Here is an 18,354-nt window from a genome sequence, read left to right as displayed (position 1 = left end):
CAAAAAAAAATACATGGCTGGAGAGCGCAAGAGAAATCTGTCCATCCCATTTAATGTAAGTGGTGAGTTGAAAATCCACAGCCTAATTTATTGTTCATTTATTTATTTTCTTTCGCGTGTTTCCTATAGCTAGCCACGGAGTCATGGTGCGTAGGCTATTGACTATCCTTTGATTGACGACCGAACAGCAAGTGTTTTGTTTATAAAAGGTGTCAAAATGACTGAATAAAGTTGATCTCCCTAATTTGCGTACTGGTATACTTTTTGACAATTATCTGCAGATAAATTATGAAAAGCCTGGGGACACCTGGCTGGCTACTTTTTCTATTTGGCTGGCTACTCTGTGTACTTAGGGGAAACACTGATAACCAAGTTTTGACAGTGGTAGACATGGTTGATTTGTAAAGGAGAGAGGAATTTAGGTCATGTGTTGGGTGAATGCAAAGATGAATCATGACATGTGGAATGTGGCAGCTTGTCTCAGAATGGGAAATGACGTCTGTCTGGTCAGAGAAGACCAGAAGATGTGTCTGGGACACAGTGTGAAATGTACTGTTGACCCCGATTTCTGAAAATGGCTGGCTCCTAATGTGGCCTGTTTCTTAACTGTTGCTAAAAGTTTATGCCTGTGATGTTGAATTGAGCCATCCTAACCTGAAATTGTATACATTTTGTAAAAATAATTTGTACCACTCAACACTTTTGTTTCCCCCGACTGAGGCCCTCATCCACTAGTGCCATGTCATGGTGTCCTGTGGTGGTAGTGATCATCTACCCAGGGGAGGTTTACTATGGTGACTGACTGACTACCTACCTCCTCCCTCCTGAAGGCCCAGCGCTACATCACTCAGCTTAAGTCCCAGATCAACAGTCTGGAGGCGGAGCTGGAGGAGCAGCGGGTGCAGAAACAGCGTGCCTTGGTGGAGAACGAGCAGCTGCGCATGGAGCTGGAGGCCACGCGCCGCCGCAATGCTGAGCACGAGAGTGTGCAGGCCACCTTCGGAGAGGCTGAGAGTAAGAGAAGCCACTCACTAAGTCTGGCATACATGTTCAATCACATTGTATTGAACACACACTGACGTCTCCCTCTTGTCTCTGACCCCCATTTTGCTACCCAGCAAGAGCCCAGGCCACAGAGCAGCGCTATAACAAGCTGAAGGAGAAGCACACTGAGCTAGTGTCTAGCCATGCGGAACTGCTCAGGAAGGTACACACTTATGAGGAACCTCATTCACCTCTGTTTTCATTGTGGTTTTCTCCACATATGCTCATATCAAATCAAATGTATTTATATAGCCCTTCGTACATCAGCTGATATCTCAAAGTGCTGTACAGAAACCCAGCCTAAAACCCCAAACAGCAAGCAATGCAGGTGTAGAAGCACGGTGGCTAGGAAAAACTCCCTAGAAAGGCCAAAACCTAGGAAGAAACCTAGAGAGGAACCAGGCTATGTGGGGTGGCCAGTCCTCTTCTGGCTGTGCCGGGTAGAGATTATAACCGAACATGGCCAAGATGTTCAAATGTTCATAAATGACCAGCATGGTCAAATAATAATAATCACAGGCAGAACAGTTGAAACTGGAGCAGCAGCACGGCCAGGTGGACTGGGGACAGCAAGGAGTCATCATGTCAGGTAGTCCTGAGGCATGGTCCTAGGGCTCAGGTCCTCCGAGAGAGAATTAGAGAGAGCATACTTAAATTCACACAGGACACCGGATAGGACAGGAGAAGTACTCCAGATATAACAAACTGACCCTAGCCCCCCGACACACAAACTACTGCAGCATAAATACTGGAGGCTGAGACAGGAGGGGTCAGGAGACACTGTGGCCCCACCCGAGGACACCCCCGGACAGGGCCAAACAGGAAGGATATAACCCCACCCACTTTACCAAAGCACAACCCCCACACCACTAGAGGGATATCTTCAACCACCAACTTACCATCCTGAAACAAGGCCGAGTATAGCCCACAAAGATCTCCGCCACGGCACAACCCCAAGGGGGGGCGCCAACCCATATAGACTCAGACTCAACTGAGTGTTATTTTTCTGTATAGTGTGAAGAGAATGTTTAACAACGTATATGTGACATTGTGTTGGCAGAGTGCAGACACAGTGAAGATGCTGTCAGCCACCCAGCAGACTCAGGAGGAGGTGGAGAGGACTAAGCAGCAGTTGGCTTTTGAGGTGGATCGCATCAAACAGGATGCTGACATGAAGGTTAATGTTATTGAGTATTAGAAATAGTGATCCAGTACTGTTAATGTTATATTTCAGTACTGTATTAACCTTTTGTCTAAATGACTGAATAATGTTATTGTCTTATTGCAGCTTGAGGAGCAGAAGTTTGAGATGGAGAAGCTTAAAAGAGAGTTTGAGGAGAAGAAGGCAGAAGTGGAACGTGTCAAAGGCACTCTGCAGAGCAACGAGAAGGTGTGTGGTGATGATGCAGTAAATACTGAATAAAGTGTGTTCCCTCCACTCTGTAATGACACAGGGGACTCATGTGATTCACCATCATGCAAAACTAGATGCAAAAGAATCGCCCCACTTTCCAGACTTGCAAATCAGAATTGTCTGTGAAAGCTATAGGAACCTGCACTGTGTGAGGAAGTGATCACATGAAAGTCTCACAAACATCAGAAAAGGTTTTTTCCTCACAAAAGTTAATGTACCCATTATTCTGTTATCTGCCTTCTCCCTCTTCCTGTCTCTTCTCTACCCTCTCTCTCTCCCTCCTCCCTCTCTCCCAGGTGGGGGAACAGCAGACCAGATCCATGTCCGCCCTGCAGGCGGAGAAGGAGCGTCTGATGCACTCTGTGAGTGAGAAGGAGGCAGCACTGTCAGCCCTGCGCCATGCTGCACAGCTGCAGCAGTCGTCCCTGCAGCAGGAGAGGGAGAGGAGCACCAGGGAGCTGGGAGAGCTGCAGGGCAGGCTGCAGGAGAAGGTCAGTCAGGACAGCACCGCACAGAGTTCAGTCAGCTGCTTTGTCATTTGTTGATTGCAAAAAAGAAAATAGACAAAAGCTATACTGCTGGTCAAATCCCCTATTACTCAGACTGTGTATTGCAAAGTGACAGATTTTCTTTAATCATTGAACAATTTGGCTGTCTGCACAATATAAGATAAACCATTAGTATGTCTGTGCCCATCTATTTTTCCCTCTGACTGTATGTCTGACTGTCTCATTGCATCTGTGTAGTCTAGCCGTGAGGAGCAGCTGCAGCAGAAGCTGCTGGAGGAGCAGTTCTCTCTGCTGCAGGGAACGGTCTCTGAGGCTGAGAGCATCATCCAGGATGCTGTGGCCAAACTGGACGACCCCCTACACATCCGCTGCACCAGCTCCCCAGGTTAAAATGAGTGAACGTACACATACACACAGAGAGATGCTGTTCATATCACTTAGAATATAAAGTGAAAGATGACTCATCCATGCATGTGTGTAAATTTATAAAAATAATGCTTTTCAAGATTTTATCTTTCTCTCCACCACCACAGATTACCTTGTCAGTCGGGCAGATGCCACTTTAGGCTCCATTGACAAAGTGAAAAGGGGTCACTCAGACTACCTGACGAACATGGGAGGTGAGTTGCTCATTACTTTGTGCTCAGTGTTTTTGATATAATTAGTCGTCTTTGAGCAAACCCAGTGATAATGGTCATGAGTGCTCGTTAGTGACAGAGCTTGGCTGTGTTACTGGCAGTGATGCATCCTTTCCCCTGTTTACCAGATGTTGGTGGGCTGCTGAGGGCCCTGACCCAGTTCTCCCACCTGGCTGCTGACACCATCATCAACGGCAGTGCCACAGCGCACATGGCTCCCACCGACCACGCAGACCGTAAGGACGTTGTCTTCAAATAGAACAGATTCCTGTTAGAAATGGATCTTGTATCTTATTGGAATTTTACTGAAATATGATATTGAATCCATTTGGTATGTGATTACAGTGTCAGTGTGTATCTTGCACTTTTCCACCCTGCAGGTCTGACTGAGAATTGCAGGGGCTGTGCCACTCAAAGTCTGCAGTTCCTGAAGGACCTCAAGTCCAAGGCCTCTCTCCAGAGGGCAGATCCGGCTTCCATTCGCATTGTGGTCCAAAAGATCCTGAGGCTGGGGGAGGTAATGGACTACTGGGCAGTCTTCTCAATTTTTATCCCTGTCCTTTTACTGTTTTTCTTAATCTCATCTCTTCTTCCAATGTTTAGGAGCTGCGACCTAAAGGTGTGGATGTGCGACAGGATGAGCTGGGAGATCTGGTGGACAAGGAGATGGCAGCAACATCAGCAGCCATTGAGGAGGCAGTACGCAGAATCGATGTGAGGATCACAACCATGTAGAACATCCCACTGTAGAGGGGAATGACATCACAAGCTCAACACGATCTACACAATATATCTGTATTCATACCCAGGTTTTATCCACATTTCTCAATTGCTGTTTTTCTATATCTAAAGGAAATGATGAATCAGGCACGAAAGGACACCTCTGGTGTCAAACTTGAGGTCAATGAAAGGTCAGTAGTACGTTTGACTTACACTCTGTATTTTAGTTGAAATACTTAATGCATTTTTCCCCTTTAACTCATCATGATATTACTCCTTGTTTCATAGAATCCTCTACAGCTGCACAGACCTGATGAAGGTAAGATGGCTGCTATTCTACTTACTGTTTTGATTGACTTACTCAAAAGGTCTGATCGAAATCCTAATGCTGCGTTCCCTCCTTTCCTCTCTCCTTCAGGCCATCCATCTACTGGTCCTGACATCAACCGACCTACAGAAGGAGATTGTTGAGGGAGGGAGGGTGAGTCTTGACATTTAGAATTTAACGTTGAAAACTTTGTGAAAATGGTGGTAGGCCTGATCACCGACAACGGCGAAGAGGTCAGTGGTGCCAGGACAACAACCTCTCCCGCAACATGATCAAGACAAAGGAGATGATCGTGGACGACAGGAAAAGGAGGGCCGAGTACGCCCCCATTCACATTGATGGGGCTGTAGTGGAGCAGGTCGAAAGCTTCAATTCCTTGGTGTCCACATCACCAACAAACTATCATGGTCCAAACACACCAAGACAGTCGTGAAGAGGGCACGACAACACCTTTTCCCCCTCAGGAGACTGAAAAGATTTGGCATGGGTCCTCAGATCCTCAAAAGGTTCTACAGCTGCACCATCGAGAGCATCCTGGTTGCATCATAGCCTGGTATGGCAACTGCTCGGCATCCGACCGCAAATCTAAATCAAATCAAATCAAATCTAATTTTATTTGTCACATACACATGGTTAGCAGATGTTAATGCGAGTGTAGCGAAATGCTTGTGCTTCTAGTTCCGACAATGCAGTAATAACGAGCAAGTAATCTAACTAACAATTCCAAAAAAAACTACTGTCATACACAGTGTAAGGGGATAAAGAATATGTACATAAGGATATATGAATGAGTGATGGTACAGAGCAGCATAGGCAAGATACAGTAGATGATATCGAGTACAGTATATACATATGAGATAAGTATGTAAACCAAGTGGCATAGTTAAAGTGGCTAGTGATACATGTATTACATAAGGATGCAGTCGATGATATAGAGTACAGTATCAACGTATGCATATGAGATGAACAATGTAGGGTAAGTAACATTATATAAGGTAGCATTGTTTAAAGTGGCTAGTGATATATTTACATCATTTCCCATCAATTCCCATGATTAAAGTGGCTGGAGTAGAGTCAGTGTCATTGACAGTGTGTTGGCAGTAGCCACTCAATGTTAGTGGTGGCTGTTTAACAGTCTGATGGCCTTGAGATAGAAGCTGTTTTTCAGTCTCTCGGTCCCAGCTTTGATGCACCTGTACTGACCTCGCCTTCTGGATGGCAGCGGGGTGAACAGGCAGTGGCTCGGGTGGTTGATGTCCTTGATGATCTTTATGGCCTTCCTGTAGCATCGGGTGGTGTAGGTGTCCTGGAGGGCAGGTAGTTTGCCCCGGTGATGCGTTGTGCAGACCTCACTACCCTCTGGAGAGCCTTACGGTTGAGGGCGGTGCAGTTGCCATACCAGGCGGTGATACAGCCCGCCAGGATGCTCTCGATTGTGCATCTGTAGAAGTTTGTGAGTGCTTTTGGTGACAAGCCGAATTTCTTCAGCCTCCTGAGGTTGAAGAGGCGCTGCTGCGCCTTCCTCACGATGCTGTCTGTGTGAGTGGACCAATTCAGTTTGTCTGTGATGTGTATGCCGAGGAACTTAAAACTTGCTACCCTCTCCACTACTGTTCCATCGATGTGGATGGGGGGGTGTTCCCTCTGCTGTTTCCTGAAGTCCACAATCATCTCCTTAGTTTTGTTGACGTTGAGTGTGAGGTTATTTTCCTGACACCACACTCCGAGGGCCCTCACCTCCTCCCTGTAGGCCGTCTCGTCGTTGTTGGTGATCAAGCCTACCACTGTTGTGTCGTCCGCAAACTTGATGATTGAGTTGGAGGCGTGCGTGGCCACGCAGTCGTGGGTGAACAGGGAGTACAGGAGAGGGCTCAGAACGCACCCTTGTGGGGCCCCAGTGTTGAGGATCAGCGGGGAGGAGATGTTGTTGCCTACCCTCACCACCTGGGGCGGCCCGTCAGGAAGTCCAGTACCCAGTTGCACAGGGCGGGGTCGAGACCCAGGGTCTCGAGCTTGATGACGAGCTTGGAGGGTACTATGGTGTTGAATGCCGAGCTGTAGTCGATGAACAGCATTCTCACATAGGTATTCCTCTTGTCCAGATGGGTTAGGGCAGTGTGCAGTGTGGTTGAGATTGCATCGTCTGTGGACCTATTTGGGCGGTAAGCAAATTGGAGTGGGTCAAGGGTGTCAGGTAGGGTGGAGGTGATATGGTCCTTGACTAGTCTCTCAAAGCACTTCATGATGACCGATGTGAGTGCTACGGGGCGGTAGTCGTTTAGCTCAGTTACCTTAGCTTTCTTGGGAACAGGAACAATGGTGGCCCTCTTGAAGCATGTGGGAACAGCAGACTGGTATAGGGATTGGTTGAATATGTCCGTAAACACACCGGCCAGCTGGTCTGCGCATGGGCTTACAGAGGGTAGTGCGTACAGCCCGGTACATCACTGTAAGCAAGGGCTTACAGAGGGTAGTGCGTACGGCCCGGTACATCACTGGGGCCAAGCTTCCTGCCTCAAAATTGTTTGACTCAAGCCGACCTATTCTCATAGACTATTCTCTCTGCTGCCGCACGGCAAGTGGTACCGGTGTGCCAAGTCTAGGTCCAAAAGGCTCTTTAACCGCTTCTACACCCAAGCCATAATAAGACTGCTGAACAGTAAATTAAATGGCTACCGGGACTATTTGCAATGAACCCCCCCCCCTTTTTTTACTCTGCTACTACTCTTTTTATTCATTTGTTTAACCTTTATTTAACTAGGAAATTCTCGCTGTTTATGCATAGTCACTTTACCTAGATGTTCAGTACCAGTCAAGTTTGGACACCTACTCATTCAAGGGTTTCTTTTATTTTTACTATTTTTACATCGTAGGATAATTGTAGAATACATTGTAGAATAATAGTGAAGACATCAAAACTATGATATAACACATGGAATCATGTAGTAACCCAAAAAGTGTTAAAACAAATCCAAATGTTTGTTAAATTCTTCAACGTATCCAACCTTTGCCTTTTTATTTAACTAGGCAAGTCAGTTAAGAACAAATTCTTATTTACAATGATGGCCTACCAAAAGGTGAAAGTCCTCCTGCGGGGAATTAAAATAAAAATAAATTCAATGGAAAATATAGGACAAAACACACAGACGACAACATAGCATGGCAGCAACACAACATAACATGGTAGCAGCACAAAACATGGTACGAACATTATTGGGCAGTGACAACAGCACAAAGGGCAAGAAGGTAGAGAGAACAATGCATCACACAAAGCAGCCACAACTGTCAGTAAGAGTGTTCATGATTATGTCTTTGAATGACGAGATGTCCAGTTGGAGGGTTTGTTGCAGCTCGTTCTAGCTGCAGCAAACTGAAAAGTCGAGCGACTCAAGGATGTGTGTGCTTTGGTGACCTTTAACAGAATGTGACTGGCAGAACGGGTGTTTGAATGTGCAGAATGAAGGCTGCAGTAGATATCTCAGATAGGGGGGAGTGAGGCCTAAGACGGTTTCATAAATGAGCATAAACCAGTGGGTCTTGCAACGGGTTTACAGAGGAGTATAGAGTGCAGTGATGTGTCCTATAAGGAGCATTGGTGGTAAATCTGCTGGCCGAATGGTAGACATCTTGCCGCTCAAGAGCACCCTTACCTACCGATCTATAAATTACGTCTCCGTAATCTAGCATGGGTAGGATGGTTATGACTACCCCAAGCTCTAAACCCTCAGAGGTAGTAATCGCACCTGTGGGGAGAGGGGCGTGGAGTTCCCACATATGCTGAGCACTTGTTGGCTGCTTTTTGTTCACTCTGTGGTCCAACTCATCCCAAACCATCTCAATTGGGTTGAGGTTGGGTGATTGTGGAGGCCAGGTCATCTGATGCATCCCTCCATCACTCTCCTTCTTGGTCAAATAGCCCTTACACAGCCTGGAGGTGTGTTGGTTCATTGTCCTGTTGAAAAACAAATGATAGTCCCACTAAGTGCAAACCAGATGGGATGGTGTATCGCTGCAGAATGCTGTGGTAGCCATGTTGGTTAAGTGTGCCTTGAATTCTAAATAAATCACTGACCGTGTCATCAGCAAAGCACCCCCACACCATGACATCACCACTTCCATGCTTCACGCTGGGAACTACACGTGGAGATCATCCGTCCACCTACTCTGTTTCTCACAAAGACATGGCAGTTAGAACCAAAAATCTAAAATTTGGACTCATCAGACCAAAGGACAGATTTCTACTGGTCTAATGTCCAATGCTCGTGTTTCTTAGGCCAAGCAAGTCTCTTCTTCGTATTGGTGTCCTTTTAGTAATGGTTTCTTTGCAGCAATTCGACCATGAAGGCCTGATTCATGCAGTCTCCTCTGAACAGTTGATGTTGAGATGACTATTACTTGAACTGTTAAGCATTTATTTGGATGCAATCTGAGGTGCAGTTAATTGCAGATTTCTAAGGCTGGGAACTCTAATGAACTTATCTTTTACAGCAGAGGTAACTCTGCGTCTTCCTTTCCTGTGACAGTCCTCATGAGAGCCAGTTTCATCATAGCGCTTTATGGTTTTTGCAGCTGCACTTGAATAAAGTTTCAAAGTTCTGACCTTCACGTCTTAACCCTTGTGTTGTCTTAAGGGTAAAAATTGAGCCGCCACTATGTTTAACAGCAGAGAACCCCCTAAATTATATTATTTTTACTTTAAATTTTATTGACTTTAGAATATGTGGAACATCGCCTTTGTTCATATTTCCAACATCAGAAAATGTGGAACATCGCCTTTGTTCATATTTCCATGAAAACTGTACACCACCAGGGTACAAAGATTGTCTTAGGGTCATTTTTTGACCCAGCAGTTATACAATAATTGACACACCACAAAGACACACACACACACACACACTGAGAAATTGAGATGTGTTCTACTGATTTGAAATCAGCCAGCAGCTCAAATCAAATCAAATTTATTTATATAGCCCTTCGTACATCAGCTGATATCTCAAAGTGCTGTACAGAAACCCAGCCTAAAACCCCAAACAGCAAGCAATGCAGGTGTAGAAGCACGGTGGCTAGGAAAAACTCCCTGGAAAGGCCAAAACCTAGGAAGAAACCTAGAGAGGAACCAGGCTATGTGGGGTGGCCAGTCCTCTTCTGGCTGTGCCGGGTGGAGATTATAACAGAACATGGCCAAGATGTTCAAATGTTCATAAATGACCAGCATGGTCAAGTAATAATAATCACAGGCAGAACAGTTGAAACTGGAGCAGCAGCACGGCCAGGTGGACTGGGGACAGCAAGGAGTCATCATGTCAGGTAGTCCTGAGGCATGGTCCTAGGGCTCAGGTCCTCCAAGAGAGAGAGAAAGAGAGAATTAGAGAGAGCATACTTAAATTCACACAGGACACCGAATAGGACAGGAGAAGTACTCCAGATATAATAAACTGACCCTACCCCCCCCCGACACACAAACTACTGCAGCATAAATACTGGAGGCTGAGACAGGAGAGGTCAGGAGACACTGGCCCCATCCGAGGACCCACCCGGACAGGGCCAAACAGGAAGGATATAACCCCACCCACTTTGCCAAAGCACAGCCCCCACACCACTAGAGGGATATCTTCAACCACCAACTTACCATCCTGAAACAAGGCCGAGTATAGCCCACAAAGATCTCCGCCACGGCACAACCCAAGGGGGGGGCGCCAACCCAGACAGGAAGATCACATCAGTGACTCAACCCTCTCAAGTGATGCACCCCTCCTAGGGACGGTATGAAAGAGCCCTAGTAAGCCAGTGACTCAGCCCCTGTAATAGGGTTAGAGGCAGAGAATCCCAGTGGAAAGAGGGGAACCGGCCAGGCAGGGACGGTTCGTTGCTCCAGAGCCTTTCCGTTCACCTTCCCACTCCTGGGCCAGACTACACTGCCTGTCAAAATGGAAACAACCATCCACTGTAACCTCACAATGCACACTTCAAAACAAATGAGAGCGAGAGGGAATGAATGAAGGAAGGATAGAGGTAGGAAAGGAGTATGGTATGGACTTGTACACATCAATATCATAGGGATGTTACTAGATGACATCACATGCATAGATGAATATTAACAATTTACCTTACTGACCGATATGACCCACTGAAGAGATGAGTCTTCAGTAAAGACTTAAAGGTTGAGACCGAGTTTGCGTCTTTCACATGGGTAGGCAGACCATTCCATAAAAATAGAGCTCCATAGGAGAAAGCCCTGCCTCCAGCTGTTTCCTTTGAAATTCTAGGGACAATTAGGAGGCCTGCGTCTTGTGACCGTAGCGTACGTGTAGGTATGTACGGCAGGACCAAATCAGAGCGATGGGTAGGAACAAGCCCATGTAATGCTTTGTAGGTTAGTAGTAAAACCATGAAATCAGCCCTTGCCTTGACAGGAAGCCAGTGTAGGGAGGCTAGCACTGGAGTAATATGATGACATTTTTTGTTTTTAGTCAGGATTCTAGCAGCCGTATTTACCACTAACTGAAGTTTATTTTAGTGCTTTATCTGGGTAGCCGGGAAGTAGAGCATTGCAGTAGTCTAACCTAGAAGTGACAAAAGCATGGATAAATTTTTCTGCATCATTTTTGGACAAAGTTTCTGATTTTTGCAATGTTACGTAGATGGAAAAAAGCTGTCCTTGAAACAGTCTTGATATGTTCTTCAAAAGAGAGATCAGGGTCCAGAGTAACACCGAGGTCCTTCACAGATTTATTTGAGACGACTGTACAACCATTAAGATTAATTGTCAGATTCAACAGAAGATCTCTTTGTTTCTTGGGACCTAGAACAAGCATCTCTGTTTTGTCCGAGTTTAAAAGTAGAAAGTTTGCAGCCATCCACTTCCTTATGTCTGAAACGCATGCTTCTAGCGAGGACAATTTTGGGGCTTCACCATGTTTCATTGAAATGTACAGCTGTGTGTCATCTGCATAGCAGTGAAAGTTAACATTATGTTTTCGAATGACATCCCCAAGAGGTAAAATATATAGTGAAAACAATAGTGGTCCTAAAACGGAACCTTGAGGAACACCGAAATTTACAGTTGATTTGTCAGAGGACAAACCATTCACAGAGACAAACTGATATCTTTCCGACAGATAAGATCTAAACCAGGCCAGAACTTGTCCGTGTAGACCAATTTGGGTTTCCAATCTCTCCAAAAGAATGTGGTGATCGATGGTATCAAAATCAGCACTAAGGTCTAGGAGCACGAGGACAGATGCAGAGCCTCGGTCTGATGCCATTAAAAGGTAATTTACCACCTTCACAAGTGCAGTCTCAGTGCTATGATGGGGTCTAAAACCAGACTGAAGCATTTCATATACATTGTTTGTCTTCAGGAAGGCAGTGAGTTGCTGCGCAACAGCCTTTGTAAAATCTTTGAGAGGAATGGAAGATTCGATATAGGCCGATAATATAAAAAAACTTTCTAGGTCAAGGTTTGGCTTTTTCAAGAGAGGCTTTATTACTGCCACTTTTAGTGAGTTTGGTACACATCCGGTGGATAGAAAGCCGTTTATTATGTTCAACATAGGAGGGCCAAGCACAGGAAGCAGCTCTTTCAGTAGTTTACTTATGCTATGACTACAAGGTCTGATAGGAATTCAGGGAACTCAGTGAGGAATGCTGTATATGGCCCAGGAGGCCTGTAAACAGTAGCTATAAAAAGTGATTGAGTAGGCTGCATAGATTTCATGACTAGAAGCTCAAAAGATAAAAACGTCATAAAAAAAAAAAAATGCTATCGTAAATGTTAGCAACACCTCCGCCTTTGCGGGATGCATGGGGGATATGGTCACTAGTGTAACCAGAAGGTGAGGCCTCATTTAACACAGTAAATTCATCAGGCTTAAGCCATGTTTGTCAGGCCAATCACATCAAGATTATGATCAGTGATTAGTTCATTGACTATAATTGCCTTTGAAGGGATCTAACATTAAGTAGCCCTATTGAGATGTGAGGTATCATGATCTCTTTCAATAATGACAGGAATTGTGGAGGTCTTTATCCTAGTGAGATTGCTGAGGCGAACACCGCCATGTTTAATTTTGCCCAACCTAGGTCGAGGCACAGACACGGTCTCAATGGGGATAGCTGAGCTGACTACACTGACTGTGCTAGTGGCAGACTCCACTATGCAGGCAGGCTGGCTAACAGCTAGTGGCAGCTCCTGAAGAAGATCACCATGGTTGGCACAGTTAGAAAGAACAAGCCTGAGCTTCCCCCTGCAACTGCTTGCAACATTGGGGAGAGAGGCCCTCTCATCAAAGTTTGCCTTCACCCCCACCACCACTCTATTTTCTTGACTCCCAAAGAGGAACACGAATGTGGTCCTCCTACAACCACAAAGGAGGTGTGGACGACAAGGTGATTGGAACTTACAGCTGCAGGAGAATGACTGCCCACTGGCCATCTTCTGTAACATCATTGATATGTCCTCATACAATGCCTTTGTGATATGGAACAAGATCAACCCTACCTGGATGCTTGATACGCAGAACAAGAGGAGGGTGTTCCTAGAACAGTTGGGAAAGGCACTTGTAACCCCCACACACATTCAAAGAAGGGAGCACCTCCCCCGCACAGCAGCCTCTGCAGCGCTTGTGAAAGCTGTTCAGGGCGCTGAATCTCATCCAGAACCAGCTGGGGCAGGCAAGAGGAGGATATTCCAAATCTGCCCCCCAAAGGACTGTAAAACAAATACTATGTGCTGCACATGTGAGAATTAAATCTGCAAAGTCCATGCACAGACACTTGCAAACTGTCCTACATGTGCTAATTAGAGTTGATTGATTTATGTTCTTTACGTTTTTGTTTTGTATCTATCTTATTTTATTGTTTTATACACCTTGTGGGTGTGGGCAATTGTTAAAAAAATTCCTCATTGTACAGTATATAAGAATATATCACTATGTTGCCAAAATAGTTCAAGACATATTTTTTCCTTTCAATAAAATGCATTCAAAACTACTTTCTGCACGTTTCTGCTACTTTCTTAGCACTTAGCCTATCTCTTGCTAAAAAAATGTGTTTACACCTATGCAGTACCTTTAGCAATAATAATAATAATCCTCTACATTAGTAAAGAAAACAATTATGACAGGTGTGTGGTAATAAAAACAAGTGGTGTCCACTGATTTAAATGCAGTCTTACTGCATTGTGAAGAGGGAAAACCCAGATATTCACAACATTTGAATGACAGGTTGTTTCTTCATGCAAAATAGAGTTGGGGTTTAAAATTCAATTAAGCTGCTTAATTTTAAGGGTTTTGTGAAGGCAAGTCATTTTTGACCCTTAGGACAAGGGGGTGTACAGAATGTTAAGACTACACAAGGGTTAAAGTAATGATGGACTGTTTCTCTTTGCTAAATTGAGTCGTTCTTGCCATAATATGGACTTTGTCTTTTACCAATAAGGGTTATCTTCTATATACCCCCCTACCTTGTCACAACACAACTGATTGGCTCAAACGCATTAATAAGAAGGAAAGAAATTCCACAAATGAGCTTTTAACAAGGCACACCTGTTAATTGAAATGCATTTCAGGTGACAACCTCATGAAGCTGGTTGAGTGTGCAAAGCTGTCTTCAAGACAAAGGGTGGCTACTTTGAAGAATCTCAAACATAAAATAACAGTTTTTTTTTGTTGTTAATATATGATTCCATGTGTTATTTCATAGTTTTGATGTCTTCACTATTATTTTACAATTTAGAAAATTGTAAAATAAAGAAACTCTTGAATGAGTAGGTGTGTCCAAACTTTTGACTGGTACTGTATATATTACCTGGACTAACCTGTAGCCCCGCACATTGACTCTGTACCGGTACCCCCTGTATATGTTTTTATGTTCCTTTTATTTTTTGTTTAGTAAATATTTTCTTTAACTCTTTAAAAAAATATATTTAAAAAAATATATATTTTTAACTGCATTGTTGATTAAGTGTTTAAGTAAGCATTTTTAGCTGTTGTATTTGGCGCATTACAACTTTATTTTTTGATATATTTTTTAAGTAATGTCCTGATCACTGCTAGACTTGATCTTCTCTTTCTAGGGTGCAGCCACTATTAAGGAATTCTACGCCAGGAACTCCCGTTGGACTGAGGGACTCATCTCTGCCTCCAAAGCTGTGGGATGGGGAGCCACACAGATGGTGTAAGTGCATTATAGGGGGTCGCCTTAACTTTTTATCCGAGTGTGGTTATTTGTGTGTGTGTGACTTAGAGATCCCTCATGTTATAGGACGGGATGATGGTGTGATGTTTGTCTGGTTTCTCCCACAGTGAGTCTGCTGATAAAGTGGTGCTGCACACTGGTAAATATGAGGAGCTCATCGTCTGCTCACACGAGATCGCTGCTAGTACAGCACAGCTGGTTGCTTCCTCCAAGGTGAGAAACAAGCACACAACCTTTTTAACTCTGTGTTCCCTTTCCCCTTGCCAATATCTGTTTATTCTATTTTCCTCATATATTCAAAGTGTGTCCCTATCACTGTTTTCTTCATTCTCCCTCTCCTTCTGCATTTAGGTAAAGGCAGACCGCAACAGTACGAAACTGACAGCTCTCCAGCAGGCTTCTCGCCGTGTGAACGAGATGGCGGCCAATGTGGTGGCCTCCACCAAGACAGGCCAGGAGAACCTAGAGGACAAGGGTTAGTGTGGTTGGTTGTGTGTCTTAACAAACAGATGAGAATCCTCTCAGGCCTTATGAGTCATATGGCTGTGTTTGATGCGTTTCCCTTTTTTCTGCAGATACCATGGACTTCTCTGGAATGTCCCTCATCAAGTTAAAAATGGAGGAAATGGAGTCGCAGGTGAGTCACCAGGCCTGTGTGTGTCTTTTTGAGCCTGTCTGCATGCCATGTGTGTGTTCTGTGTGAAAATAACCTTTCTCAACTGTATGTTTGTCTCAGGTGAAGGTGTTGGAGCTAGAGAATCAGCTGGGTAATGAGCGTCTGCGTCTGGGAGAGCTCAGGAAGAAGCACTATGATATAGCAGGTGTTCCAGCAGCAGGCCTCTCAGAGGGCAATGGCCTGGCCCCCTCATCTGCCTCTGAGCCCTCCTCACCCAAACCCTCTAAGCCTAGCATCATGAGGAAACCTGCCTTGGCTCAGAAACCCAACTTACCACCTAAAAATATGGTAAGAGCCAAAATGGCTGGATTTGTGTTCATGTTTAGGGTAGTACTTGCTAAAGAAACTGCCACATAATGACATGTTTAAAAAAATCTCAACTAACTCTTGTGCTTCACCAAATACAAAATACTCTTATGCTATTTCAAATATGTGTGTTGTCTGTCTTATCATTGCAGTTCAGGTAGATTGATGCAGGCTAAAGAAGGACATCTCCATGCTGGATGGTCGGGTTGATCTGAGACAAACTGCCATCATATGAAGTGAACACAGGGTCCTTTTAAGCTGCCTCCAACCAGACAATCCTCTTTCCCAACCCCAACTGTACCTCTGTCCCTCTTTTCTTTTGCCAAACTGGAACTTGTGCTCCTCTCTTCTTCAGCCTGATTTGATCCCTCAGTGCTTTCTGCCTCTGAAGGAGACATGCTCTATTCTTCTTTTATAGATTAAACATCATATGTCACCAAGGTGGGATTCTTTGTTTTCGTGGACATAATGGTATTAAAAACTGAAAGGGAAAATATGAGGAAATAAGGCAAAACTTTTTTTATTGCAGCAATGCTATTTTGTCTGAACTTTTTACTTATAGCCTACTGTATATTAAAAATACAAATTTTATTAGTATGGACAGGATCACTGCAACATCACAAAATGACAGCAACATATTGAGCTAGCCCATATCTGGGACAGCCTCATGTTGCTGTAATTTTCTATATTGGTTGGTGTGTAAGAAAGGAAGGAGACATTGGCACACAGATTATGCGGATAAGAACATATTTCCACACATTAAGTCCTGTTCAATGTCTCTGTATTAGTTCCAGGTTGTCATTCCTTCTATAGCTTGATTTATTTCTAAGTGGGACTGTGGTCCTGTTCTCAACTCTTTTCATATCACCAAATGATGATCATCAGTAAGACCAGGGGGTGAGAATTTTCAGGCAACCCTGTTTAGGTTAGTGTTTGATTCTAGATTTGACCAATTTAACCCCTGGTACAGGAACAGCTCCCATCATTAAAGCATGCACTAGTTTAGCTATACACATGGTCATAAGGAAGTATAATTATGCATTTAAAAAAAAATCTATATACAATTGGAAATTCACTCAATGGGGATTAGCAATCTGCACATCACAAATTATTCTTTGCATCTCTTCTACGTGCTCCCTAGCCACTGAATGTCTCTCACACTGGTTATATAAAACTGGCTATGCAGTCAAAGGATGTTGGTGAAGATGCTGGTACACAAACGGAATCTCTGTACGTGACAAATAATTATCACCTTGAATTTTTAGAGGAAGGCTTCTTTCCAAAGCTGAAAATGGACAGGGGGCTGTACAGTATACAGTATGTGGAACTCTTCTTTTGCTTCTGGGAGCTTTTCTTATGATTACTTCTGTGCTTTCATTTGTAATAAAAACATTTATACATTCAAATCTATTAATATATTTTAGTAAAGATTACTGTGGTTCCTCCATGTAATAAGTGTATGTCAAATGAGCAATAAATGTTTATGGTCATCTGTTTGTTCTTCTGTATTTTGGAAGGTAAAATGGTAGTTGTCAGCAGGTTTTTAAAACCATTAAATATTTGGATAATGGCTGTTATTGACCCTGGAATTGTTTACTGGGACTAGGCATATATAAGGGGGGGCAGCATCATATAGTCTAAAAACTGACACAGCCTTTGAGGATGTTTGAAAATGGTAAACAGAAAAAATATATACTGAACAAAAATATAAATGCAACATGTAAAGTCTTGGTCCTATGTTTCATTAGCTGAAATAAAAGATCCCAGAAATGTTCCATTAGCACAAAGCTTATCTCTCATTGTATGCATACATTTGTTTAAGTCCCTGTTAGTGAGCATTTCTCCTTTGCCAATTGAATCTATTCACCTGACAAGTGGGGTATATCAAGAAGCTGATTAAATGGCATGATCATTACACAGGTGCACCATGTGCTGGGGACAAGAAAAGGCCACTCTAAAATTTGCAGTTTTGTTATACAACCTAATGCCACAGACATCTCTAGTTTTGAGAGTTTGAAATTGACATGCTGACTGCAGAAATGTTCACCAGAACTGTTGCCAGATAATTGTATTTCTCTACCATCAGCTGCCTCCAATGTCATTTTAGAGAATTTGCCAGTATGGTTGACCAGCTATATAACTGCAGACCACGCCGTGCTTCTTCACCTGCAGGATTGTCTGAGACCAGCCATCTGGACAGCTGATAAAACTGGGTTTGCTGTCTCAGGGAAGCTCATCTGCGTGCTTGTCGTCCTCACCGGGGTCTTGATCTGACTGCAGTTCAAAGTCGTAACTGACTTCAGTGGGCAAATGCTCACCTTCGATGGCCACTGGCATGCTGGAGAAGTGTGCTCTTCAAGGATTAATCCCGGTTTCAACTGTACCGGGCAGATGGAAGACAGTGTAGCGTGTAAGGTCGAGCAGTTTATTGATGTCAACGTTGTGAACCGAGTGCCCCATGGTTGTGGTGGGGTTATGGTATGGGCAGATATAAGCTATGGACAACGAACACAATTGCATTT

At 44.1% G+C, this 18,354-nt stretch overlaps 1 protein-coding gene across 3 annotated transcripts in view; it reads left to right on the top strand.

Moving 5' to 3' along the window:
- The window catches only part of hip1rb (huntingtin interacting protein 1 related b), a 41,692-nt gene extending 24,370 nt beyond the window's left edge, over positions 1–17,322 (top strand). For all 3 annotated transcript variants that reach the window (XM_024438682.2, XM_024438681.2, XM_024438683.2), the window contains exons 14-32: positions 831–1,014; positions 1,119–1,207; positions 2,105–2,221; positions 2,333–2,434; positions 2,755–2,949; positions 3,205–3,352; positions 3,501–3,587; positions 3,734–3,841; positions 3,986–4,122; positions 4,209–4,319; positions 4,458–4,516; positions 4,614–4,644; positions 4,744–4,806; positions 14,729–14,829; positions 14,958–15,063; positions 15,202–15,325; positions 15,426–15,487; positions 15,587–15,814; positions 15,985–17,322. In XM_024438682.2, the coding sequence (XP_024294450.1) occupies positions 831–1,014; positions 1,119–1,207; positions 2,105–2,221; positions 2,333–2,434; positions 2,755–2,949; positions 3,205–3,352; positions 3,501–3,587; positions 3,734–3,841; positions 3,986–4,122; positions 4,209–4,319; positions 4,458–4,516; positions 4,614–4,644; positions 4,744–4,806; positions 14,729–14,829; positions 14,958–15,063; positions 15,202–15,325; positions 15,426–15,487; positions 15,587–15,814; positions 15,985–15,993 (2,061 nt within the window). In that variant the 3' untranslated portion in view covers positions 15,994–17,322. The remainder of the gene's footprint in view (positions 1–830; positions 1,015–1,118; positions 1,208–2,104; positions 2,222–2,332; positions 2,435–2,754; positions 2,950–3,204; positions 3,353–3,500; positions 3,588–3,733; positions 3,842–3,985; positions 4,123–4,208; positions 4,320–4,457; positions 4,517–4,613; positions 4,645–4,743; positions 4,807–14,728; positions 14,830–14,957; positions 15,064–15,201; positions 15,326–15,425; positions 15,488–15,586; positions 15,815–15,984) is intronic.
- The last annotated feature ends 1,032 nt before the right edge of the window (positions 17,323–18,354 follow it).

Source organism: Oncorhynchus tshawytscha, linkage group LG12 (assembly GCF_018296145.1).
Source record: "Oncorhynchus tshawytscha isolate Ot180627B linkage group LG12, Otsh_v2.0, whole genome shotgun sequence".
Lineage (NCBI taxonomy): Eukaryota > Metazoa > Chordata > Actinopteri > Salmoniformes > Salmonidae > Oncorhynchus > Oncorhynchus tshawytscha.
Note: the sequence above shows the minus strand (reverse complement) of the source record. Positions and strands in the feature narration are given on the sequence as shown.